This window comes from Erigeron canadensis, chromosome 7 (assembly GCF_010389155.1).
Source record: "Erigeron canadensis isolate Cc75 chromosome 7, C_canadensis_v1, whole genome shotgun sequence".
Taxonomy (NCBI): domain Eukaryota; kingdom Viridiplantae; phylum Streptophyta; class Magnoliopsida; order Asterales; family Asteraceae; genus Erigeron; species Erigeron canadensis.
The window spans coordinates 38,125,868-38,151,897 of record NC_057767.1 but is presented as its reverse complement, the minus strand read 5'-3'; the positions used below and the strand labels follow the sequence as shown (position 1 = coordinate 38,151,897).

General features: G+C 31.3%; 5 protein-coding genes across 6 annotated transcripts; 3 read left to right on the top strand and 2 right to left on the bottom strand.

Moving 5' to 3' along the window:
- Positions 1-5,187: 5,187 nt before the first annotated feature.
- Positions 5,188-7,113, top strand: LOC122608377. 2 transcript variants are annotated; one of them, XM_043781475.1, is made up of 4 exons: positions 5,188-5,318; positions 5,408-5,629; positions 5,856-6,080; positions 7,028-7,113. In XM_043781475.1, the coding sequence occupies exons 2-4, from the start codon at positions 5,564-5,566 to the stop codon at positions 7,058-7,060; spliced, it is 324 nt and encodes a 107-aa protein (XP_043637410.1). In that variant the 5' UTR covers positions 5,188-5,318; positions 5,408-5,563; the 3' UTR covers positions 7,061-7,113. The 2 variants fall into 2 exon arrangements, with proteins under 2 accessions (XP_043637410.1, XP_043637411.1); XM_043781476.1 differs by lacking the exon at positions 7,028-7,113 and adding an exon at positions 6,694-6,727.
- Positions 6,682-8,283, bottom strand: LOC122608376. Its single transcript, XM_043781474.1, has 2 exons — positions 7,941-8,283; positions 6,682-7,480 (listed from the first exon to the last, which is right to left on the bottom strand). The coding sequence occupies exon 2, from the start codon at positions 7,458-7,460 to the stop codon at positions 6,954-6,956; it is 507 nt and encodes a 168-aa protein (XP_043637409.1). The 5' UTR covers positions 7,461-7,480; positions 7,941-8,283; the 3' UTR covers positions 6,682-6,953.
- Positions 8,284-9,728: 1,445 nt separating this feature from the next.
- LOC122609492 (protein SCAR2-like) lies at positions 9,729-12,438 on the bottom strand. Its single transcript, XM_043782536.1, has 5 exons — positions 12,295-12,438; positions 12,088-12,182; positions 10,579-10,742; positions 10,032-10,155; positions 9,729-9,876 (listed from the first exon to the last, which is right to left on the bottom strand). The coding sequence occupies exons 1-5, from the start codon at positions 12,436-12,438 to the stop codon at positions 9,771-9,773; spliced, it is 633 nt and encodes a 210-aa protein (XP_043638471.1). The 3' UTR covers positions 9,729-9,770.
- Positions 12,439-19,805: 7,367 nt separating this feature from the next.
- LOC122607749 (wound-induced protein 1-like) lies at positions 19,806-20,547 on the top strand. The gene has a single exon (XM_043780780.1). The coding sequence runs from the start codon at positions 19,841-19,843 to the stop codon at positions 20,321-20,323; it is 483 nt and encodes a 160-aa protein (XP_043636715.1). The 5' UTR covers positions 19,806-19,840; the 3' UTR covers positions 20,324-20,547.
- Positions 20,548-24,884: 4,337 nt separating this feature from the next.
- LOC122608666 (wound-induced protein 1-like) lies at positions 24,885-25,518 on the top strand. The gene has a single exon (XM_043781758.1). The coding sequence runs from the start codon at positions 24,901-24,903 to the stop codon at positions 25,372-25,374; it is 474 nt and encodes a 157-aa protein (XP_043637693.1). The 5' UTR covers positions 24,885-24,900; the 3' UTR covers positions 25,375-25,518.
- The last annotated feature ends 512 nt before the right edge of the window (positions 25,519-26,030 follow it).

Below are 26,030 nucleotides of genomic sequence, written 5' to 3'. Positions count from 1 at the left end.
TTTTCGCATCCTGATGTTTTTGATGTTACCCCAAACAAGTTTCAAGGAAACAACATAATTAAACATATCAATCATGCATTTTTCATACAATACAAATTACAGAATAATTGATTACATTTTAAATGCACGTTACTTCATTTATATTATTGTATATAAGCTTTAATTATAATATTTTATTATTTTTCATTATTGTATGCGAATGTATCGCGTTAAAGGATACATACTTACACAGACCTTTTGAAATTCATTTTTATATAGTATACAAAAAGTTGTTTCACCCATTATAGATCAACTAGTAGACCACCATCAAAGTAGATTAGCGGCTGTAACCTAATTTATAAATATATATTTTCTCCATTCAATATCAAATTGGATATTCATATGTTTACTTTCACTTACAATTAACTAGCACGATATCCGCGCAATGCAGCGGTGGTGGCCGTGATGGCGGTTGGTGGTGTCGGCGACGGGTGGTCATGATGACGATTATTGGTGGTGATGACAATATCGAATAATGCAGGTTGATGTAAATTTAAGGTGCTTGTAAAAATATTTAGAAAATAAATAACCCATGGTGTAAATTAATTTATTAAGAGTAAAATTGTTATTTCGCGACTCAACAAGGGTTGTATAATCTTTATATAGTAGTATAGATTAAAGTTGACTTTGTATTTAACATCTTATTTATTGACATTGTAATAATTGTTTCTTAGAATTTAGAGCATTTTCAAATGAACTTTTATTTTGTAATGAAAAAATAACATGTCTTCATGTGTACAAAACAAATTGACTCTATTTACTCAATAAAAAATTACTCCGTATATAGTTTAATCATTCAAAAAGCGTATAATCTTTGTGTGGTTTTTATTAATAATGATTAGCAAATGTAAAGTTACTTCCTTATCAAAACTGACCAAATATTTAAAGAAATTTATGATATGGAAAATAGGGGCTAGTTTCGATATTATCTAAGGGATGTCTAAAGTGTTTTAATTTAAGCGCTTAAAATGATTATTTAATTGAGTTATTAGTGATTACAAATTTTACATATTAGTACACCACTCTATTAAAGTTTAGATTAGTTGAACTAGCTTTCATATAAGAGTCTCATCTTTGAGATACTAAATTACTAATCATATTTGTATAGAATTGTCCACAAGTAAGTTAAAATTATTGTTATTATTATTAGAATACAAGTACATAACATACAAAAATACGAATACAATAATCATTTGATGAAACTGACAATTTCAACAGTTGTATTTAATTAAATCGTGAGATTTGAATTCAAGAGTCGTGATTCATGTGCAAAGCGGGCTTGTCATACATCATCACCAATGTACTTTGTATATATAATGAGAGTAATAATAATTCGAACACTAAGAAGATATTTTCTATTAGTCGGGGCTGGACGTACTCTAATACCTATGTAGTGACTAGTGAGTGAGAACATTTGTTTGCTTCATACGATTCCGGAATATCAATATTCATTTATTAAGAGGTAAAAGAACGATTTTGTTAATAACCCTTCGTTAACATGCATAAAGTATGATATTTTAAATACGAAAAGTCCCTCCTTTGAATACGTTAACTAGATTAAACTCACACGTTGTGCAGGACTAACTAAAATCGTAAACTAATAAAGTTAATTAGAAATTACATTATTATTTATAGTGTATGATAATATAAAAAATAATCAATTTATAAGTGATGCAATAATAAAGTTATAATTTATAAAAATATAATATATATCAAAATTGTTAAAGCATAACTAATGAGAAAAATATTTATAAATCATAAAATTTCGTATTTATGATCTGTTTTTTATTTATTTAATATAATATAATAAATAATCCCATAATTTGAAACAATGATAATTATCATTGAACTATTAAACAACGTGGTCCAAAATATATAAACATTTTTGTGCTCATATATGATCAAAATATGGAATCTTAGTTATATAGAGATAAGTTACAAATATAGATTTAAAAATTAAAAATATATGCGTGAAATTGATAAAGTAAACATCTAATTTAACATTGATAATATCATCGGTTAGTAAAATATTGGATGTAATTATCAATATAATCTAGTTTTATATTATATTAAATTAAATTATATTCCGCGTACAAAGTTAATTATATACAAAGGAATATAGAAACCGATAAGTTACAATGATCGACAATATATTATCAACGTCTTTTAATTAATGTTAATATTCAAAGAATATCTACCGTAGTTTGCAAAAAATTAACAAATACTAAATTAGATCAAATGGTTTGTACATAATATTAAAAGTTAGAGGTCATGAGTTCTAATATTGTATTTGGCTTTTTTTATTTACTATTTAAAATTGATATAAAAAAATGTCCACGTAGACAAATGATGACGTGGCAAATGAAGTGACACATGAGCACTAAAAATATAAATTTACATGTCAATATATAAAAAAAACGTTAACATTATCAGAAGGGATAACTGCAGAAAATAGAAAGCACCTTTAGACCAATTCACGATATTAGCAGTGACCTTTAAAAGTTTTTGATTTTAGCAATGACCTTTCATTTATTGGCGTAAATAGCAACATTTGACACGTGTCTCTGATGACGTGGAAAATTTTAATGACGTGGCAACTTTTTACTGACGTGGATTTTATTTTTTATCTATTATTCTTATTTTCGTTGCCCAGTCGGTTCCCCCAAAATAAAAACCCCCAAATCCTAACATTGACATAGGTTTATAGTATTCATAAAACCGAAAATCGATTACTTAAATCATAAGGTAGATGGATGATGTCTTGTTACAAACTATTACATGATCATAAATTTTGGGGGAAAGGTGAATGGTATTTACAGAAGCATCACCTCCCTGTAAATCATAATCAAAAGAAACGCAAAATTACATGGGGAAGAAAACAAATTAAGGACCCATTGTGATTAATATGGTAGTAACTAGTAAACTAGCAATACCCTCAATGGAGGTGGTGGCTTGAATGTTTGTAGATAATCAGTAGTCTTCAAATCCCAAACCTGTATAAAATAAATCACATAAATCAAAAGAATTAGTCATGACATATTCAACACATTTACAGATGAACGACACTGGGAATCATATTATATCTCTATGAGGCCGAATGAAACGGGTCAAATATTGTATTTTTATGTACAAAATCTCTTAATCATTATTATATTTAAATAGAAAAAAAAATATAACCATCAGAACCCTCAACTGCTTCCCTATCGCCCGTAATCAATTTTGGGTTTATGAACTCTGTAAACCCTAAATGTGTGTCACTGTTACGATGTGGGAGTTTTTATTTTGGGGGGAACTGACTAGGCAACGAAAATAAGAATAATAGATAAATAAGAAAATACACATCAGTAAAAGTTTGCCACGTCATCAAAATTTTCCACGTCATCAAAGACACGTATCAAATGTTTCTATTTACGTCAATAAATGAAAGGTCATTGCTAATAACTAAAACTTTTAAAGGTCACTGCTAATATCGTGAATTGGTCTAAAGGTGCTTTCTATTTTCTGCAGTTATCCCTTATCAGAAAATTTCACTTAAGCAAAAAGCCTAGTTGACATGAAAATAGAAGTGCTACATAGGAAAAAACAAATTCTCTTTTAAACTGATTATTAACAAAACTCTTAAAATGCAAATGAAGCTAGCTGGTTTTTCCTACAGGTCTTGGGTTCGACTCCTAGGAGTGACAAGTCTGTGGGTGTTTCCCCTGAATCACTTGTAACGGCTTATGGTCTACATCTCGTAGTCTAGAGTACGTGCAAGGCTTCACAATTATATGGTGAGGTGTTCCCTAATATCAAAAACCGACTAACTGTTAAAAAAAAAATTGTCAACAAAACTCTTAAAATATATTTTATCTATAATCTATTATAAAACAAACTATCTCTCCCATCTTTAACTTTCCACCTTTTAAACACTCAAAATACCCTTAAACTTAACACATTCTCTACGCACATACTAAATCTACCCAAAATATCTTTAAAATATTTTCCAACCATATTTATCCAAACTATCTTTATTTTAATTATTAATTTACATATTTCCACCTAATATCTTTAGAAAACTCTTAATAAAGTTATACACAAAAGATATATCCGTTAACTATTTAATAACTACACTAACATTTACATCAATTACTTTTAGATTAATAACCACATCGTCACTACCACCACCCGTTGCTGCCACCATCGGCACATTGTGCGGGCACCCATCTCATCTATATTATATTATAAAAGGAATAACCCTTTTTATTCTTGGTAATTTTCACTTAACACCCCTTAAAATACTTTCATATACACTATCCCCTTAACATTAATGATTAAATTACACTGCCAGTCCTTTATCATTTAAAATATGTCCATTAACCTTTTACATAAATTATATACACAACTCACCGCCGCTCCACCACCAACAGTCGTCCAACCATTACACCGTCGTCGCCACGACCACCACTGCATAGCGCGGTACCGTGCTAGTATGTTAAAAGAAGATTAGCAGATTATTGAAACCGATAACTTCTTCGCTTTAATTTAGTTATCAACTTTACCATATTAAATTTAGAGGATAACATATACGAGTAATAACTTACGGCAACAAATAGATAAATTTACCTTTTTAGTTATAAAATTTCGATAGAAACCTTTATAATATGAGAGTTTTAATTAATTGTTTTATAATTACTATTTTGTAAATTATAGATGAAAAGTGTTAGTAATAAAATAAATTAAACGATATTACAAGTTTATTCTTAGTACTGTACAATCAAAGAGGCGAGTAGGCGACACATCGTTAAACTCACCCACTATTACAAGCCCATATCCAGTTGGGCTAATTGGACAAAATGTCAACCCACTTTTCAAGAAGGGGTATTGTGGATATGTGGGCTGCCTGATACGAAAATTGAACCATTGTTTAACAGTTTGGTTAACTGTTTTATCCGAAACCGTAGATTACTAGTCGGTTTCCCACAATTCGTTTACTCGGTTATTTGCGATTCTGATAGTGGGTAACCATTTAGTTTAAGCTAAGCTGTCTGTCAACTATAGTAGTTAACTAATTTGATGTCGAAAACTAGTCATCTTTGACCTCGAATGTCAACATCTATTGTACTATTGTGTAACCTTGTAATCATTTGTCTGACGAATCATAACCAAAATCCCATTCCTAGTCAAGGCAATTAAATTAGTAGATAGTGATATTTCATAGTGTAATGTCTGAATGATGTAAAGAAATACCATATAATCGAATAATTGTTTACTTTTGACAGAGTAGGAATAAAATTAAGGTTGTTTACATGAGTTTGCTATTTTTTGAAATGGTCTAACCTAAATGTCTGAATGAGTCCTGACCTTTCATTTCAATTTGACCATTTAGGGTTTACTTGTCCAATGAAACAACCAATAAGAGCTCTGCTACTGCAATGGAGAATCTACAAGTAAAAGAAGCAGGAGAAGGAGAAGAAGATCGAATAAGTCGGTTACCTGATTGTTTGATTATCGATGAAATCCTTTCTCGGAAACAACAGAGGCGATGGATTTATTTGTTTCTTCTTCGTTTGTTTTTGGGTGCCTCTTTTGTTTAAAGATTGATTATATGGTAATTATTGGTAGATGTGTAAAATGTAAATAGCTTAAAATTTTTAGGATAATAAAAGAATGTGTGTCAATGTAAACCATTCTGAAAATTGACTTTGTTTAACTGGAACTTACTCTAGCATCTTACCCAACCCGCCCATATTGCCGGAACATTATCTAATCCATATAGGGATGTTACAGTTATGATTTTATTTGTTGTGTTCTGATGTATATTTCTCATTGGCAAGGCTCTCGCTTATTTGGAAACTAAAGGCATCTTACAACCTTCACACCACAAGGGTTTAGATGGTGCATTATACTTTGAGTATCTATCAAAGGCGGTGGTTGATTGCTGCGATAATGACTCATCTGATGGTGACTCATCTAATACCAATGCATCTGCTAGTGACTCAGTTGATACGAATGCATCTGATAGTGACGCAGTTGAAAGTGGAGATTCAGAGGATGACGAGGTTAATTATTGATTGATGGCACTTTTAATACTTTGTTAAACTTTACATGGAACTTCGAGGTTTTTGTTACTCAAATTCATTTAGCAATACAAATTATGAACTCGTTTGACATTTATGCTATGTTTTTTGTTTGCGTCATTTTGTTTATTAGCTTTGTTATCGAAATTCCATTTTTATAACCTGATTTTCTGGGTACTCAGAACTCCTGCTGCTATATTTGAATCATCCATTCCACCTGCATGTAAAACTTTTGCTCAACGATGCCGCCACGGCCCTTTTTTTAACAACCATCTGATGTTGTTTTTCTTATAAGTTTTTTTTAGTAATTTTGATGAAAATTAGAAAGGATGTCCTTTAACAATATGCTCGATTACAGCAGTCCCTTGTAATTCTGTCCGAGACTTTGTTATGGTACTCAATCGCAGGTCTGTTCAACATTTTTAGGTGTGATTTTATTGACACTACTTTTTAATGCCTAAAACCATCAATTGTATAATCATCCATAAGAATAATATATGATCAATCTTCTTCTCTTATTACACAACTTGAAACGCATGAAATATTATTGACCATTTTTAAAAAAACTCATTGTATTGTCACTTTTCTTATACAGATATATGAAATGCCCTAACAAATGATGTGATGAACAAGATACAAATTCTCCTACGTGTAAGTGGCATTCATTTAGTGAGTATAGGTAAGCGGGCCGATATTTTAAATGCATAGAATAAGTCACCTAGGTCGATATTCAGGCTGATACGTAGGAAAAAATAGCAATGCTCATACTAAACATACTAAACTTGTAAAAATCATCCATAGGGTCGTTATATAGTTCCAAAACTTGCTTCCTTCTAATCTTCATGGTTGGGGTCATCAGATCCGAAATTCCGAAGAGTTATCATGGTTGGGGACCACTGACTCCTCACTTGATTCCTTCTGTTCCACAGATTCAGACGATTCCATATCTTCACATGGATTAACGACATGATATGCAATCCCAGTGTTATCTACTCTTTCAAGAAATTGTATTTCTGAGTTATTATAAGAGTCAGATGGCATGGAGTCTAATTCTGGAGATACAATTGATCGCTCACTCAACATCTTTTCAGCAGATTCAAGAGAACTTTGAGCAATAGCAGACTCGTTGATCACCAACCCATTTTCAGCATGTTCCTCCATAGTAGAGAGATCATTATCTTTGTTGTTATCTAATTCTATGTCGTCACAAGTAGAAAGAACCTTACTTTCATGAATATTGACATCATCAGGGACGGTAACAGGAATCAAATCTTCTGTTTCTGACTTAACTGATTCAGGTTCTTCTTCCAACTCCTTTTCTTCTGTTGGAATAAACATGATTCGATTCGAGTGATAAAACATCCCCAATCGTCCTGTGGAACCTGTAAGAACATTAAAGCATAATTGCTATTGATTTCGGGTTCCCATAATAAGGTGATTGAGTAATAATGGGATGAGTAATTCGGCTGGAACATGATGCACGAATTTGAGAGGAATACCCACACGAATTTTAGGGTTTATTATGTGTTGGGATTAACCTTAACTTAGGGTTAATTACCCTCTATTTATAATGAGAGTAATTACACATTCAACCCTTTAGTATTTACACATTCAACCCTTCTGGTGTTTAATGTGTGTATCATTAGCCTCTTAGTTACAATCACCTAATGCGAAACCCTATACTACGTCTGTAAGAGTAAATACGCCTATCATATATTAACCTAGACATAGGGATTTCAGTTATTGTCAATTATCATATCAGGAATGATACATGATCAGTAGAGAGATCATTATCTTTGTTGTTATCTAACTCTATGTCGTCACAAGTAGAAAGAACCTTACTTTCATGAATATTGACATCATCAGGGACGGTAACAGGAATCAAATCTTCTGTTTCGGACTTAACTGATTCAGGTTCTTCTTCCAACTCCTTTTCTTCCTCAAGAGTATGAAGACTATCATCTCCATTGCAATCATCCACGGGATCACAAACAGCAACATTTTCAGCTATACTTTCCGAGACTGATACTGTTTCTTTATCTTTGAGTTCTCATTCATCATCACTTGAATACGACATGTCAGCTTCTGTTTAAATCCCACCCCTGAAACTAGCTATACTGCTAGAATTGTCTTTATCATCCTCATTCTCTTCTTCAATTTGAGGATTTCCAACAAATGATGAGGAGGCTATAATGTCTTCAGGTTCAATGTCAATTTGTCCAATTTTTTGGTCCCTATCAAGACTTACACAACTGCTGGCCGACGTTTCACTCAGATCTGAATCTTTGGAAGTACCTCCTCTGAAAATTGATAATTGATCCACAGACAATGCTCCATCTGCTGCTGACTTTTGACTCGTCATATTACTCATCTCAAGGCAATTATCAGAGGCTTGGCTGGGCGGAACTCGTGGACGGAACGGGATCTGAGTAGATCCAAAGGCTTGAGAAGAGTCTACACCATGCGGAGACATGCTCTCTGCTGACATCAGTATATAAAAAACTTGTTAATTTCTTATTAATTGGCTACTTTCATCATCTGATGCAGATTGAGATCTGATGATCGTGACTGAAGCTGAATTTTGGTTGGACCAGAATTAGCTTTAAGTTCAGCATATGTTTCAACTTCTGATTCCATGGTTGCACATGCTCTTCAAGGAATAATTGATGGAGTCTAAAGCATTGCAAATGATAAGAAGTTGAGTACCAAAAATACAAACCTGAAAAAAAGTAATCATTTTTATGAAATAATCGATTAACTAGAACTTACTTCACATGTGACGGCTGGAAAACCTTAGGAGTCTCTCCATTTTTCGATCGCGGTTCCTTTTTCTGTTGATATTGAAAGATATTGAAGATATGAGTTTACAGTTTTGTAAATTATGTGCATGGTCAACCACGATAAATTTTGGCATGTAGTAATGAGTATCTAATATTTGAATTAATTCATTTCATCAAACTAACCTTTGCCTTACGGACTTTTTTGTCCCTTTGAGCTTCTCCATTCATCATTTCACAGGGAGATGTTCCCACTTTATTAAATGACGGATCAGTGTAACGTTTTAGGCATGCCCCAGCACCAGCACCAGCAACATCAAACTTGTTGAAAGCCACATTTTATTCTTAGGTTTTGATGGTCCACGAATGCACTACTTGTGTTTGATTAACTAACTTATAAGATAAATATGTAATAACAAGAATGAAGACGAGAAGTAAAGAACTTTGTTTAGTTATATGTATTTCAAACTAAACGATGAAAACATGGATGGTTGTTCAACAACAATAAACAGAAAAGATTAGTTAAGTTTTTGAACACACAAAAACTTAACAAATAACTAAAGAGAATAAAGTAAAAACTGTGGAACACACCAACAAGATGGTGGCTAGGTCAAGTGATTCCTTTTATAGGCAGATAAGGAATCACATGACTACCCTAGTAGATGTTGACACATGAAGGTTGTCAACTATCTATTGGTGGATCATTCAGATCTGCAGAGGTCTCTTTCCTTCATCTTGTTTGTTTCCAGAAACGGTATGAAAGAGAAACTCCATTGTACAGAAGTAGTACAAGGTCACATGGCTTCATCTTGATCTTTCAACACGTGTCCTTGGGACCATTCTTCTATTCTTCAAATTCCCGCTCATATTTGACTTACAAATACTGGACGATGAGTCATTGAACATATCCTTTAGACTTTGAAGATAGATCATGCTTGCAGATGCATGTGCTCGCTGAGAGCTCGCTGAACGAGTCACTCGCTGAGTCCCTCAGCGAATCCCTGATCCAACAGGTTTAGTTACTTTTCATCTCTAAATTAGTCACTTAGCAGTAAATGATTTCATTGGGATAGGAAAGTAAAAATAGTTGAATCGATCTTATTATTTTAAAAGGTACTAAGTATGGTAGGCTGGAGAGAATATAATAGTTTCATACTTGTCTAGAAGAAATAACCGAGGTGGACCACGACATTCTTCATAAGAATCCATGACAAACCGAGGTAAATCTCCTTTGGTGATCATACTTTGCTCCATTTGCTGATGAGGATGCCAACTAATACCTGTAAGATCGATGATGATCAAATCAGGGTGGTTATTGTATGTATAATATATCATAATCCCCAAGGCACAACTATTAAGTAATACATAGACATATTGAGTGAATGATTTTTTCCCCGTTTATGAATGTGTCAAGCAATCAACCGCATATGTGAAAGGGACTAGGGCCATAGGTTACATCCTTTTTTATTCTCAAGAAATTCAAGTTATTCCAGACTATAAGCTTTCAACCTTAAACTCTATTATAAATGTTCCCCAACAAATGCCTCTGCATAGATATTGCCTACAAGCAGGAGCATCTACTAGACTACTACAAGCAGGAGCATAAACTGATATCCTAAAGTTTTGGGTTCTTGTATAATAAATAGGTAGTAACAAAATGCACAAGGTAAACCTGGTAAAAAAATGTAGGATAAATTTTCAACCTGAGCTGGAGAAGAATGCCGAATGGTCTGTTTGGGACAGGAATGCCCTTTCAATTGCAAGAAAATCTGAGTCAACCTGTTGAACACGTACAAGTAGACCATGGCCCCTAGCAGCAGTTACCATCACTTCTTCATGCAAACCATGGAATATCTCTGCTGCAAACCTTCAGAATTGGATGCAAGCTTCATGTCATTAAAATATCATATACCAATGGATCATAATATTCTATTATAAATATCAGCTATTTTGAAATGTCGATAATCACACAAAAACTTTACGTACTTTAACTAGCATTAGATTAACAGTGAGTATATCTTACAATGCCGGTTAGCTTACAAAACATGAAATGAAAAGTATAAGTCCGGGTTTTAATCACATATACTTTTTCGATAACCTCAAATGGTAGAAATAAACAGGAACTTAGTTTAAAAAACATGAAGTTGCAACTTGCAAAGTCAACAGTTTGTTCTAATTCTACTGGTTTAACAACCCAAAGATTACAGATTTAATCAAAGATGTCATGCACTCATGCTACTGAACTTGTATGTACATTTTTATTGTTGCACCCCCAAATCTCATACAAAGCAAAAGAACAACCTTGTGATTTTACTTGATGTTAATTCAAGAGAAAAATTGTATTTCGGGGTAATAAACTACATGTATTTTCAAATATTGGGTAACTCATTTTATATTAAAAATGATAAAAATTTTTTTACTTAATTTACCAACAAGTTCTGACTAGTATCCGGTTATGTGACATCCGAAATGACAACTGACTAGATTTAAACTTGAAAAACCAAAGTAAAAGAAAGTTCCTCAAATTAAGTAATTAGATATACACATTAAAAGAGAGCGTGCATATTAACATTTTACCAAATGTAAAATTAACATGCATTATGTTACCCAAATGATTAATCCAGGGCATAATGTGACACCGAGAGGTAACCAAGCTACCGGTTAAACGGAGTTAGTTTTCGCTGTTTAGGTTACCCAGGGAGGGCGAGTCTTCGACTTAGACCCAAGACCTATTGTAAGGACATCATGACGCCTAAGTACTAGGCCACCCCGGTGGTGATCAATTTCCGAATTGAGTAGACGCGCAATATATGTTAACAAAAAAGCGGAATACTTTGTTAACACATAATAAAAATCCAGTTACGATTATGTGGCATGTTTCACGGATACGTAACTAATTTACCAAGTCACCTACTCAAACTTCACACTGATTCAAGATATCAATCAAATAAATTTTATTTTATTTTTTATTTAAAAATAAAAATAATAAAAACCCAAATTTAATGATACTATACACAACCTAAAAATACAAACTTCATCCTTTAATTTAATAAAACAAAAGTTCCCCTAAAATCCTACACTATCATGGTTATCAAATTCAATCAAACATATAACTAAATCTTGAATCAATTGAATTTCACCAATTTAACTAAAAACCAAAACAAATACAAACATATAAATATGTATAGATACAGGGATATATATATACATACTCAGGAAGGTCACCGAGTTGACGAAGAACACCAACAAGACCAGCCATGGCAACAGCTTCAAGTAAAGCTTCTGGGTCATCTTCAAGTCGGTGGGTCTAAAGGCCAAAACTGTTTACACAAAGTTGACTTCAATTCTAATTCAAGATGGGCTTCATTGTAGTAGTTTTTCGAATGACGGGCTTCATATGGATACCCTTTACCATTAACACTCGTTATTTTTGGGACAATCTGATGTGGAAGCCTAACGGTAACTAAATGATACCTTTTTAACAAAATAGCATTTGTACCCGACGGCGGTGACGGTGACGGTGACGGTAGTTTGGTGGTGTCGGTGACAGGTGGTGATGACATCGACAATTGGTGTCGAGTGGTATAACCGTGCAAGTTGATGTATTGGTTTTAAAGAGTAAATTAATTATTTAAGGACAAAATTGGTAATCTCTAATAATCCTTTCCATATGATGAGTTTATTAAAGGTAATTTAGTATTTTTGCATCTAATCATTTTCTAACATTTTCTAAAAAGTTATTATAAAAGAATATAGATATAGATATAGATATAGAAGTATAGATAATAGATGTAGATATATTATTGCTACGACAATTTATAAACTTATTATTGAAAGGGACAATTTATAAACTTACAACAATCTTTAATCGCATACAATAAGTAATACTATAAAATCATGAAAAATTGTGGATAAATTTGTAATTGAATACATGGAATTATTAACAACAGGGTGTGGTGAACATTTAAACAAGTTCTTACATTTTAATGGTTGGAACGGATTGCATCCCCACCATCAAGATTCAAGAAAATGAACAAATGAAACCTACATTTATTCTCTTTGGTCTTCATCAATCACAGAGAACAGCCCCTATATTATGTATGTCTTTGAATGACTTCTGTGAGCTGTCTAATACTCTAATGTAGTATAATGGTGCACGTGAGAATGACAAGTACATCTCATTGATAAATATGAGTTGCTAAGTTGGTTGAATTTCTAAACTAATCATATTTGGCTTAAGATCGATGATACATAATTTGTAAGTGACCATTAAATACTTTGAATACTTTCCAGCTGTCACTTTTCAGGGGAAGTTTAGGTTTGAGTTTTACCAAAGGCAAATTTGAGATAATCAAGGGTTTATTAAGTGGTTGAAAATCACCTAGACACTAATCTTAAAGATTAGTGGGTACCAAATGGTATATGAAATCAGAGGGTTTCCATCCAATTACCTTTCATATTAAATACTTTGAATAAGTGAGTAATGATGCTAAGAGCTAATAAAAGGTGTTAGGCTTCTTCAAGAACCACAACACTAAGCTAACATCACAAAAATTGTTAGTGGATGGAATTTGCTATTTTGAATTTAGAAGTTACAAACATGAATGAAAATAATAGCAAAGTTGTTAAAAATATGGATTTCGTGGTTAACGCGCGTTAAAATATGTACATAAAAATATCAATGGGTTAAATTATTTTCATTTTGCTGCGTTATATTAACCATAGGTCCATACCACTAATTTTTGTTTGCCAATTGTATAATAGTGAAGCTTTGCACGTAACCTAAATAACGAGATGTTGACCATGGGCTGTTACAAGTATTCGGAAGAAAAAACCCCAAAACTTGCCATCCATAAGGATCGAACTCAAGCCCTTAGGTAAAACCTGGGATATCTGACAATTATTACGAGCAGTTAATTATACATTTATACGTGCAAATCCATATTGAAGTAACATACTTTACACAAATCCTTATATTGGGTAACTTTTTTCCGTACAATTTTGTGAAGTAAAATCCATTTGCCCCTAGAAACATTATTCGAGTGATAAGAAAAAAAAAATCGAATCTCATAGTTTGGAACTACTGATCAATAATTCAAGTCAACATCAAAATCTTAATCTCATGTGGGGTTTAAGGCATTCTGTAAATGATTTGGCATTCATTACCTAACCATTTAATGTTTATAGGACCCGTTCCATGGTCAAAGAAAACCCAAATCGTAGTATCCATCAATTTTTATTCTTTTTAAGTTTTTGTTGATATTCATCCATAACTAACGTTATCTAGTATAGTAGCATTTGATATTTCTTCGATGGATTCATGGTTGTGTATTAACATTCTAATTATGATACCAAATTATCAAGTGTCAAATTAATGATGCAAGTCATGCAACTCAATTGGTGATGAGTTGTGTAAGTTGATATTATAGTTATTGACGTGAAAGTGGTAGTTGAAATATGTTAGGAGATTAAAGTTTATGTTGTAAATTGGTAAAATAGTGATTTATAATATAAATTAGTTCATTCGCAATAAAATAAGTACTTCTTTTATAAGAGTGTGGTTCATTAATTGAAAACAATTGAGTCATTTTTAATATGTTATTTCTCTAAAATTATTTATAAAAAAAAAGAGAAAAAGTCAGAAGACCTTTTATAAGATTGTATAGATGTCAAGATGTGTACAATTACATTTAGTTACATGTGTACATATTGTTATGCCAAAATAACCCAACAATTATATCCAAAATATATAGATTATATGAAAACAACCGAATAAATGAATGGGAGGAGATTTCCTTAAGTTATTTCCTCAACTTAAGTAAAGTTGGAGAAATCTTGACTCTTGAATAAAACTTAAGGGCCAAAATTTAATTTAAAGATATCTTTGAATTTTGACCTTAAATTTTCATCTAAAGGTCAAGATTACCCCAACATGACAACTTGACTAGTCTGAAAAATCAATAACGTACACTAACAAATAAGGGAATAAAAATAACATGTTCTACGAATTAAGAATTTATAATACTCTGTCTCACTGCAACACATTATGCAAACTTCTGAGGAGGGTCACACAAATAGCATTGTTGCCACTCAAGCACGTTTAATTGTGGAGTTCTTTGTTCATCCACAATCGATATGCCCAAAACACATTTTATTATGTTAGGTTATTGATATTACTCATATCCATTATCTCCTTGTATATTACCAAAGTGTGCTTTCACACATAGTCCCTCAACACGACTCAACGTTCTAGCTAGTTGAGTTAAGCAAGTTTGACACACACCCAAACAATCCAACCGATTGCTTTGATACCAATCTTAACACCCTCACCACAACGCAAGTGCGTCACACACCCGAACAATCCCAAGTGATTAAGCTTAGAGCTTCGAATTGAATATGTGGTTTTCAAAATATGAAATATACCAGAGGTTATTGTTTTTTGAACGGCATTCACCAAAGATTAATTTTTATTTTCAAGTTATATAATTGAAGTTGATGTTTTCAGTTTTCTTAGTAATGTAGATTACACAAAAATGATCGTGTTTTTTAATTTTCATTTGTATCTAGAAATATATATTTTTTAAATCCAATGGATTTTTTCGTAACTAAATACAGTAATGGTAGCTAGTCACTTTAATTAGTTATTCGGTTTGATTACATGACGTGTTCTCACGTGTTAATTGTTGCATACTTGAATGTCTTAGCTAGTCACTACTGCTTTTAATTAACTCGGTAAAATGATAATTAACGGCTCGTATATATAATAGTACGTACGCATTCCACGTCGACAATAATGGTACGTAGCTAGAAAGTCCATGAATTAATATATACGTGCCATGAATTGAACCTATATCGCCAATAATGAAGATGTGCACGTGCATGATCGAGAATGACAAGTACATTTCATGTGATTGGTAGAAAGTCTCGATCTAGTGTGGGATCGATCACTCTTTCATATATATAAATGATTTGCTACTACAACACCTACACCAAAATAATATTTTAATGACTTATATTGCCTTTATCATTCAAACATTTTATCATATTCAAACATATATGAGCGTGCGAGGTTGAACTAAATTAGATTCAATATGAGATTATTGTTTTCAAACAGTAACAATTTAAACAAGTATAGGAAACTAAATACTTGTATTGAATACATTCATGATATGCTTAAGGTATTTATAACTAAAGGTCTATCATGCACCCATAAGTCTTTTCTAAAAGCTCATAATAAAGACGAGTGTTACTGATAACCATGCGCAACTGCATATCGTACTATGAATGATTAGCTAAGAATTTTCCTCCCGTTTAGATTTGTTCGTCTCTAAATACGTTTTGCTAGCCTAATGATGTATAGACAATAATTATACAAATCTACATTAAGGCTTATTTGTCATTTGATCCTAATGTTTACTTAAGTTTTAAATTTGGGATTGTAGTATGATTAATGGGGGTCCTGAGTTGAATAACTGACTCAACGACTGTATTTGTTTGCTACAGTTCTGGTTGAAAACTAAAATGAGTATTAACTTCTGATCAGGCTAATCTAATACTCATAATAAATGATTACTCGGCCAAGTGGGAGAATATAAGAATAAATATATTATATATGTATATATATATATATATGTGGCCCTTATAATCATTTATCTAATTATAATAATCAATGACATAATTACCTCTAAATAATTAATAGGTAATTATTTGATAGACGTAATTACCATACTTATTAATTAGGTTTCCCATTGGGTGTGCTTATATATAGAGATCATGAGGGGCCTAACACCATAACATAAATCATCCTCTCTAAATTCTCTCTAAACTCTTATGGCCTTATCTTTGTCACTTAAAACCTCATCCTTGGCGCATACCTTAAACGGGAACCCGACCCTCTACCGGGTCATGTCGTCTTCTCTCTACGGCTTCTGGATGATCAGATACACATCCCTAATTCATTATATGTTTAGTTTATACAATAATTGATCAACATGTGTCATACAGTGTCTATGTATATATGGTTTTTTATTTGATCGATCTCTTGGTTAGTACATCTTATATATTGAATTAAGCTTGATTTTAATATGGGTAAAACCAATATGATTTGCTTATCCATGGTATATTTCTTCATAATTCTATGATTGGTTATGTGAAAAACTAATGCACAAATCCATCTTCATTGTTTTCATTATAAATATATGAATCCATTATCTATCCATACCTCTTTTTTTCCTTTATTTTATATTTATTGTCAATAATGAAGATGCACCTTATTTCCCAAACACTATTATCACCTATTTGAAAACAATATTATCGAATAGTTGCTAGCTAGTTAGGTTCAATGGAAGTTTGTGTGCATCTATGCATTTATGGAAAAAGGGGCCTCAAAAAAACGTACACTATTTAGGATATAGACACAATAGGATTAGAACAAAATTACATCAAATTAATAGAATTAAAATATATATTTATATATCTAATAAAATAATAGTTATCCTAGCTTTTTAAAGTCATCCAACTCAACTTAAAGCTATCTTTAGATTTTGCCACATAAGATATTTTCTATGTATCATCTTTATAAATTTTTCCCATTTAATATATACTACATTCTTTTTTTGTTACAATATCAATAAAATAAAATCACAACATATTATAAATAAAATAATCAATTTTTAATTTGTTTCTAAATAAATAATTGCTAGCACCTTTTTTTCAATATATAAGTTTGTTAATTACTAACATATAAAAGTGTCTATATCAATATATGTATTATATACTAAATCAATATAACAAGTTTATTTCACAAAATTGTTGTTGCTAATTGTTTAAATGTATTCTAATATTTTGTTTGTCCACTCATTTATGCAGTGGATTTGACTATTAAGAAAATTTTAAATATTTGATTTTTAAATATTTTATTTTATACAATTTTTTTTTATCTAAACGTTGCTTATAGAGATTTTATTGATTCAATACTAAAAATTTTTAAAATATAATTCAAAAGCCGCGCATCGTGCAGGTAAAAATCCTTGTATATATATATATATATATATATATAATTAAAACCATTATTGAGCCTCATTCAAATAACGGCTAACAGGGAAGCAAAAGTGCAAAACGCGTTCAAAATTTATAGCGGCCTTAAATTAAGTATTATATATAAAATGAATTCTGTTAAAAATATTCGTACATTCATGAATCATGAAAGAAATATTATGTAGGGTATAATGGTGGAGAATGTCGAAAACAAATGACATGGACACACGAATGGAAATTTGTTGGATCCAACTGGAACCTTTAATGCTCAAACTCTCTCATCCCTTGTTCTCTTGTCTTTTGTCCATGAAATTATTATCCTGATCAATAAATCAATAATTTCACATAAATGAAAAAAAAGTGAGCTTTCGGATGTCTTTATAGAAGTAGTTTTTTAACCTTTAATTAAAGATAAAACTGTCTATAACTCACACCTTCATATCCTAATTAGGGATTTGGTCCTATTGTTGTTCTTCTTGTTAAAAATAAGAGCAACTTAATTGATTACTTTTCCCCTGTTATCTTTCAGTTAACAATATCAAATAATGTTGGTGAATATTCAAATTTAGGGGTAGTCAGTAGCATTTGCTGTAAAAAGGAAAAACTCAATCATACTTAATTATATCCATACTGGTATGCAACAACATGTGGTTTTATAGTTTATAAATTTAAATGTTAGACAAAATCTTATTGCTAATTTTAAAGTTAATTTAAACAATATAATTTTACACGAATTGTCATAATTGATAAAATTCAATTTTATACATCATATGTAATAAACTTTTGTAAGTTTTTTATTGATTAATAATTTAAAAGTTCATTAAATAAAATATACATAGATTGAAAAGTTCAATATACTATGACAATTTGCATAAATTGTTTACATTTAATTTCTAGCATGACAAGAGATTAGGGGTGTAGGCGTCCAACCTCTAGCTTAAGACTATGATTGATGATATATAGCGTAATAATATTGGAAGTTGTTGATCGATGATGGTCTTTCAAATAAATATGTTATTTTCATATGTTTAAAATTAAAGTTAAGAATTCAGATGACTTTTATAAATATAATAAAATGACCAATTTTCATTCCATTTATTTTGATGGGTATAAAATGTTATGGGTGTAAAAACCATAAGTTAGAAACTTTACCAATAAATCATCAATCATATTATTAGTAGGGAATTTTTCAAATTAGTTGTGATTAATAAAGTTTCATAGCTAATGTATACTGTAGTAGGTTTTGACTAGTGAAAGTTCAAGTTTGTAACAAATCCGACAACTATATTCCTTTTTGTTAGTTGGGAGAACACGTAGAGTAAATTGAGTTAAAATATGAGGAGTGATATTTATAGAACAATATTTATCTATCAATGGATGAGTACAAAGACGATTAGGTTGCTAGCTGTCTGAATTAAAATTAGTGGTGTACGTTTTATTAATATTAATAGATGGATTGGTATATGATAAAGTTTGAGACTAAGAGACTGTGGGTTTAAATCCTGGTATGAACAAAAATGTTTCTAAAAATGAAGACGAAAGTTTTACCATCACGTGTTTCCTCTGAAATTCACCGTTCAAAAAAAATAAAAATAATTGATGGTTTTTTGTTTGAGTTAATGTTGTTTCTTTTTCTTTATATTTTATAAACTGTTTTGCATCATATCATGTCATATATTTTAGTTTCAATCAATGTTCTTTTATTTTAACTGTTGGAATGATGACTTGTCATAGAACATTTTGTTATCAATGAAAAATAGATTAAAAAAAAAGGCCCCATATCTTTGGAAGAGATTGATAGGAGCCAGGTCCCACTATACATGACATACTCGCTCTACCATTTCTCCTATAAAACCTGACTAACCATAATGCTATATCGTATTCACAAGTCTCTAGTTATAAACTTTGAATCTTATACCAAATTAAAAAATGGAAGAAATCTACGAAAGTGAACAAGAAATCAATAATCAAGCCATCGTTGCTACTCTTTACGAGGCATTAGCCAGGGGAAACACCAAAAATGTAGCTGGAATCCTAGCCACCGACCTCGAATGGTGGTTCCACGGGCCTCAAAATTGTCATCACATGATGCGAATGCTGACCGGAGAGGCTATACATACCGAGTTCAAGTTTGCTCCTAGAAGCATTACTCCTATTGGTGACGAGATAGTGGTGGTTGAGGGGTATGAGGGAGCAAACGTATACTGGGTACACGTTTGGGCTCTCAAAGACGGGTTGATCACCCAGTTTAGGGAGTATTTTAACACATGGTTGACGGTTAAGGAGTTGAAAGTAAGGCCCGTTGGGTGGCCATTTGGTTGGGCAGGGAAGGATAACCGATCTACCGTTTGGAGGAGCCAACCTCGAGATCTTTTCCGACGGTCCTTACCCGGGCTAATGCTTGCCATTTGATCAATAATAATGGTGGGATTAATTGGTGCCTGTCACAAATTACCAATGCATTCCTAACTATCTTATACTCGTAATTGTTTGCCACCATATAAATATAATTATTACGTGTATGTGAAGTCCGTTAGTAAACGTGTGACATTTTATCGCATTCATAGGACAATTGCCGTATTTGCATTTCGAACAAACATATGGATAATAAAGATACGTATGAATTCTGTTGTAAACCGTTTGGTCTACATTATATTTTTGAAAAAATTATGATCTATCAATGAAATTAGAATTTTAAAAAATATAAAATCTGTGTGTTTGGTTACTAGAATTTAACTAGTTTAATTTGTTCCCCTAAAATCTGTTGTAATCGGGGTTTGTTTTCTTTCTCTTTATAATTTTTTTCCCGTAAAAGCATATAGTAAACTTCTAAAGAGAAAATGAATATGTCTAAAAGCATACTAACAAGAAAAAGACTTGTGTCTAAATTGAGAATGTACATAAGGAAAAAGAATGAGTGCTAACTGCCGTCATAAAAAAATGGGTGCTAGGGATTTGGATTGATTCAGGCCACATATGGGCTCTAACTTGGGTATAGCTAAAGTTCCCGGCCCATTTTGGGTTATAAGCACTGATGCACAAATGCACATAGCTAACTTAGACAATTTTAACGGGTCATTCTCATTCATATAAACTACACCAGTGCAACAAGTTTTCTGTTTTTCATTTTTTTAAATAACCAAAAATATTAAACAATGGATGTTTTCTCCAAACAAACATGCCTTTATCATTTACGATTCTAAAATACAAAATAAAATTAGAGACAAAACACAAATAAACCATCCATTTTTTTATCCAAAATATTGTAAATGTTCTTTTCCATTTTGTATGTGGTTTGACTTTTGAGCCTCGCCTTCGTACTTGGTATATGAATATCGATATTGTGATGCTCATGTCACGCTTTTAAATCTTATCTATCTTTATGATAAAGTCATGGAGCATAAATTTGCTCAACCTTATTGTTCGACCAATTATAACGTATGTGTCGATCTACTTAAGAGTAACTATATATATATATATGCTTATCTATAATATAATTAAAAAATGGGGTTAGGGGTACAATTGACACCCATAATTTTTCTTTTTTAGCCTAATCTTACATTGTTATTAATCCTTTAATTTTTTAATATTAATCTAAATTAATTTACACTTTTTGGTTTTTCATCACCAACTTACACTTTAACCCCAATCTTAAATATTAATTTACACTTTTTGTTTTCCCATCACTAATTTACACTTTAACTCAATTTAAAAATAATTAACTTACACTTTTTGATTTTCCATAATTAATTTACACTTTAACCCAATTTAAAAATAATTAATTGTACTTTTTGGTTTTCCATCACCAATTTACACTTAAAAATAATTATTTTACACTTTTTGGTTTTCATCACCAATTTACAATTTCATCAAATTTAAAAATAATTAATTTACACTTTTCGGTTTTATTAGTAATCTATAATATAAGTCACATACGACAAAAAAAAAGCTACGATCAATTACAAAAGGGTTTTTCTTTTTATATATTTTGCACATAATGAATCATTATTCTTATTTTTTAACATTGAATTCTTATGTTATCGTTATTATTATTTCTTTTAATTTAGTTTGTTGTCCATTATAGGTTCGTTATGGCTTTTTCTTCAATAACAAAAATTATGACCACATTAGTTCATCTTAAAGATCTTAAGTCAACACATGTTAACCATCATTTACGACTCCGTGCTGTGCATGTATGGACTATTTCGGAGTCGAACAACCCGAAGAAAATCAAAACGTTCGAGATGGTCTTTGTTGATGAATTGGTATGTCTTTTTCAAATTATATAGTTTACACTTTTAGAATATAAAAAATTGTAAAAATTTTATTTAAATAAAGTTGAAAAAAAAGGGTAAATTGGAATCAATATTTATATGAAGTTAATTTTCATATATTTCTTCTTTAGCTTTTGTATTGATTAAATTGTGATATATGATTAAACTAATCTAAATATTATATATTAAATTTTGTATTTGTAACCTATAGTAACTCTTAGGATTTACGATTATATCTTTCTATAACCATTTAGATATAAAGTCTAAATTTGCTATGAGTAGGGTTCTGATTACTTTAATATTTTGACTTTGATTATTTTGATATCGTTTTGAAAGTAGCTTATTAATGGTTTATACTTAAGAGTTACAATTATACCTTTCTATAAGATTTTAGATAAAAATTCGTATTTTGCTATGTGTAAGATTATGATTACTTTAATATATCGACTATGATTATTTTGAATATGTTATAAAACTAGCTCATTATTGGTGTAATTTTTTAGCCACTGTATTATATCAGGGGAAATGCTACATATTAAGATTGTGTTTAATGTTTTAGTATAATTATTTAGCATGGTGGAACAATTCATCATTTTAGTTTGTGTTTGACAAATATACTTCGGATCTTATGAAAAACATGATATCAATTTTAAATAATATTTTTAGATAAAACCATTTGAACCACGTTATGTTTACGATTTAACACAACAGGAGATGACTTTGCAAGGTTTTTGGCTTGACTTTTTTTTTATCAAGAATTTGTTTCTCTATCTTTCTTGCATTAGCGGATAAAATCATTTGATCCACGTTTGGAATGTCCTTGGTTGGGTTCCTTTTTTTATCCTGAACAATTTTCCTGGATTTGTATGCAAAGATATTTATTCGATTCTTATGGTTGATTTGTTTGGGGTTTATTTTCTAAAATTGGATTAAATACATGGAAACACACTAAAAGAACTTACCAGTTTTTCTATGTTTTTTTTTATTTGCAGTACACTATCATACATGGCTCGGTTAATGGTGAATGAACGGAAAATTTTAGGAGTCTTTTAACCGATGGAGTGGCTATTCAGCTAGCAAATTTCTAAGTTAATTTCGATATATCTACTTAATATATTTGAATTCTAAATTTTTAACTTTGATTAATATATTTTAAAACTACCGTCCATTGGACTGGCCTGACCACTAGTAGTCTTATATATACATCCTTTGTTATCTATTATCACTTGGCTAACCATCAACTTCATGTTCTCCCTATGGACCAACGACACCACGTATCCAGCTTGGAATAATTTTAGATAGCAGCATCGGATTAATAAAAAATATATATTTTTTATCTAACCTAAAAGAAGGAAAAGAATTGATACCAATAATATCCCTCTTCGCAATTATAGAAATTATAAACATATGCCACCTAAATATGAATTTATGTTACTTGGAAACATCAGATAAATCGTCTAACATAACATTTTTCTTAACACAAATTAATAAAGATGCTTTCACACAAGAAAATCATATAAATTGGGAAACGAAAGTAAGAAAATATTTATGAAAGACGACATAACTGACTCACTAAGCGTATTTTTGGACTTTTTATGTATTTTTCTAGCTTCTTTGGTTTTTTACTCAAAAACAGGAACAAGAATTTGAATATTTCGCTTTCTTAAAGTTATGTATCAAAAAGATGTAACATATGCGCATATGAGTTTGCCTAGTTTTGGTCAAAACCACAAGTTCTTTTTATGTTTATATAAAATGTTAAATCATTTGTCCCAATTCATTCTAGTATTCACATTGATCGAGTAATACTTTCATCGGTACCAAATAAACCACAGCACATAATTTTAAAGTATTCAATGTATAGTACTGCTTTCAATGTAAAATAGTATTGATACAACTAACTACTCGGACCAAGTGATATCATTCCCTACCGTAAATATTTTATGAGCCAAACTATGATGAATTTGTTAAAAATATATAACGCGTTTTCAACTTCATAAACATGATGGTACTCAGAGTCTAGTATTATATACCATGTAATATGATGGATTTAATATCTGACATGTACTCGTAATATGTTAATATACCAATGGGTTACTTTTTTTTTGACATTAAAAACTGATAAACTACTTTTGGCATGTAATTTTATATTACAGTATATACTTACCTTTAGACATGTGAATTACTCTAATATAAATTTTGACCTGTATTTATATCCTGATTGAATTAAATTAAATAAATACAAATATACTCTGATATGTAAACATACCATGTTGTAATTCTTGATTTAATATTCATATATATATACCTTGACGTTATTAGTTTTGACATGTAAATATACTGTTGTGTAACTTTTGGCATGTTGATAAAGTTTATAAATTGACATATATTGTCTTGTTTGTTTATTACAAGTTTGCAATACACATGAATTGCTTGTTTTTTTTGTTAATTAAGGTTGCATACAACATCAGAATTCTAACTCTTACCATTTATGTCATGTGAATATATACATAGTTTGATATTAGGTGTCACTCACTGTCACGTAAGAATATATAAATGAAACGATACGTATATCCATTGATACATATATCACCCATAATTTTGGAAAGAGTGGGTCCCTCTTTCACACTTCCTTTATAATTTTTCCTATAAATATCCACCATACACAATGTCATCATGTATCTCAACTTGTTCATATACAAGCCTAATTAACAAATGGAAGAGATCAATAGAAATGATGAGCAAGAGATCCAAAACCAGGCCATCGTCAATGCGCTTTACAAGTCACTGGCCGCGGGAGATACCAAGACGATCGCAGGAATTTTAGCCCCCGACCTTGAGTGGTGGTTCCATGGCCCTCAAAGTTGCCATCACATGATGAGAATGCTCACCGGAGAGGCTCCACATACCGAGTTCCCATTTGAACCTAGAAGTTTTACAACCATTGATGATCACATAGTGATTGTCGAGGGTTATGAGGGAGCAAACGTGTACTGGGTACACGTTTGGGCCCTAAAAGACGGGTTGATAACCCGTTTTAGGGAGTATTTCAACACTTGGTTAACAGTGAAGGAGTTGAGAGTTAGACCCACTGGTTGGGCGGGGAAGGAGAAGAGGTCCACAGTGTGGCGAAGCCAGCCTCGAGATCTTTTCAGGAGGACATTGCCAGGGCTCATGCTTGCCATTTGATGATGGTGGTCGTATATGACATATTGATGAATAGATGATTGTGGCGAACAAGTATTGATATATGAAAAGAGCAAGGCAAAAATGTACCCTTTTTGTATCATGAAATATTTGTGAGAATTAAAATTGTCATTTGCATTGAACCTAGCTAATATTGTCATTTTATGTTGCTTTTTAAAGTCCTTCGAATTTGTCTAGAAAATAATAATAATTAGTGATAGAGTAAGTGTCATTTGCATTGAACCATAAAGACCATTTCTTTTGTCGCGATTGTTTCTTTTCTAAACCTAAAACTGCAAAAAAAAAAAAAAAATGGCCGAAGAGCGTAAATTCATTTTACCTTTTATAGATGGAAAAAAAAAAAAAAAACATGAATGATACGTTCAAATCGATCTCTCTTTTCGAAATATCCACTGTGTCATCATCAATTGATTAGCCGGGTACTTATTTGAGAAACTTGTAGTTTTCAATTTCCCAGCATCCTCCCCCACCACCATCCCAAAATAGGTATCTACATATAGACTAATCATCTTTGTCAATTATAATTTTTTAACCGAATTGATCTTGTTGTATATTTTCCTTTTTAATCTGAACCATACAATTATTTGTTTTGTACTCTTACTTAACAAAAGGTTCGATTATGTTGATAATAACAGTAA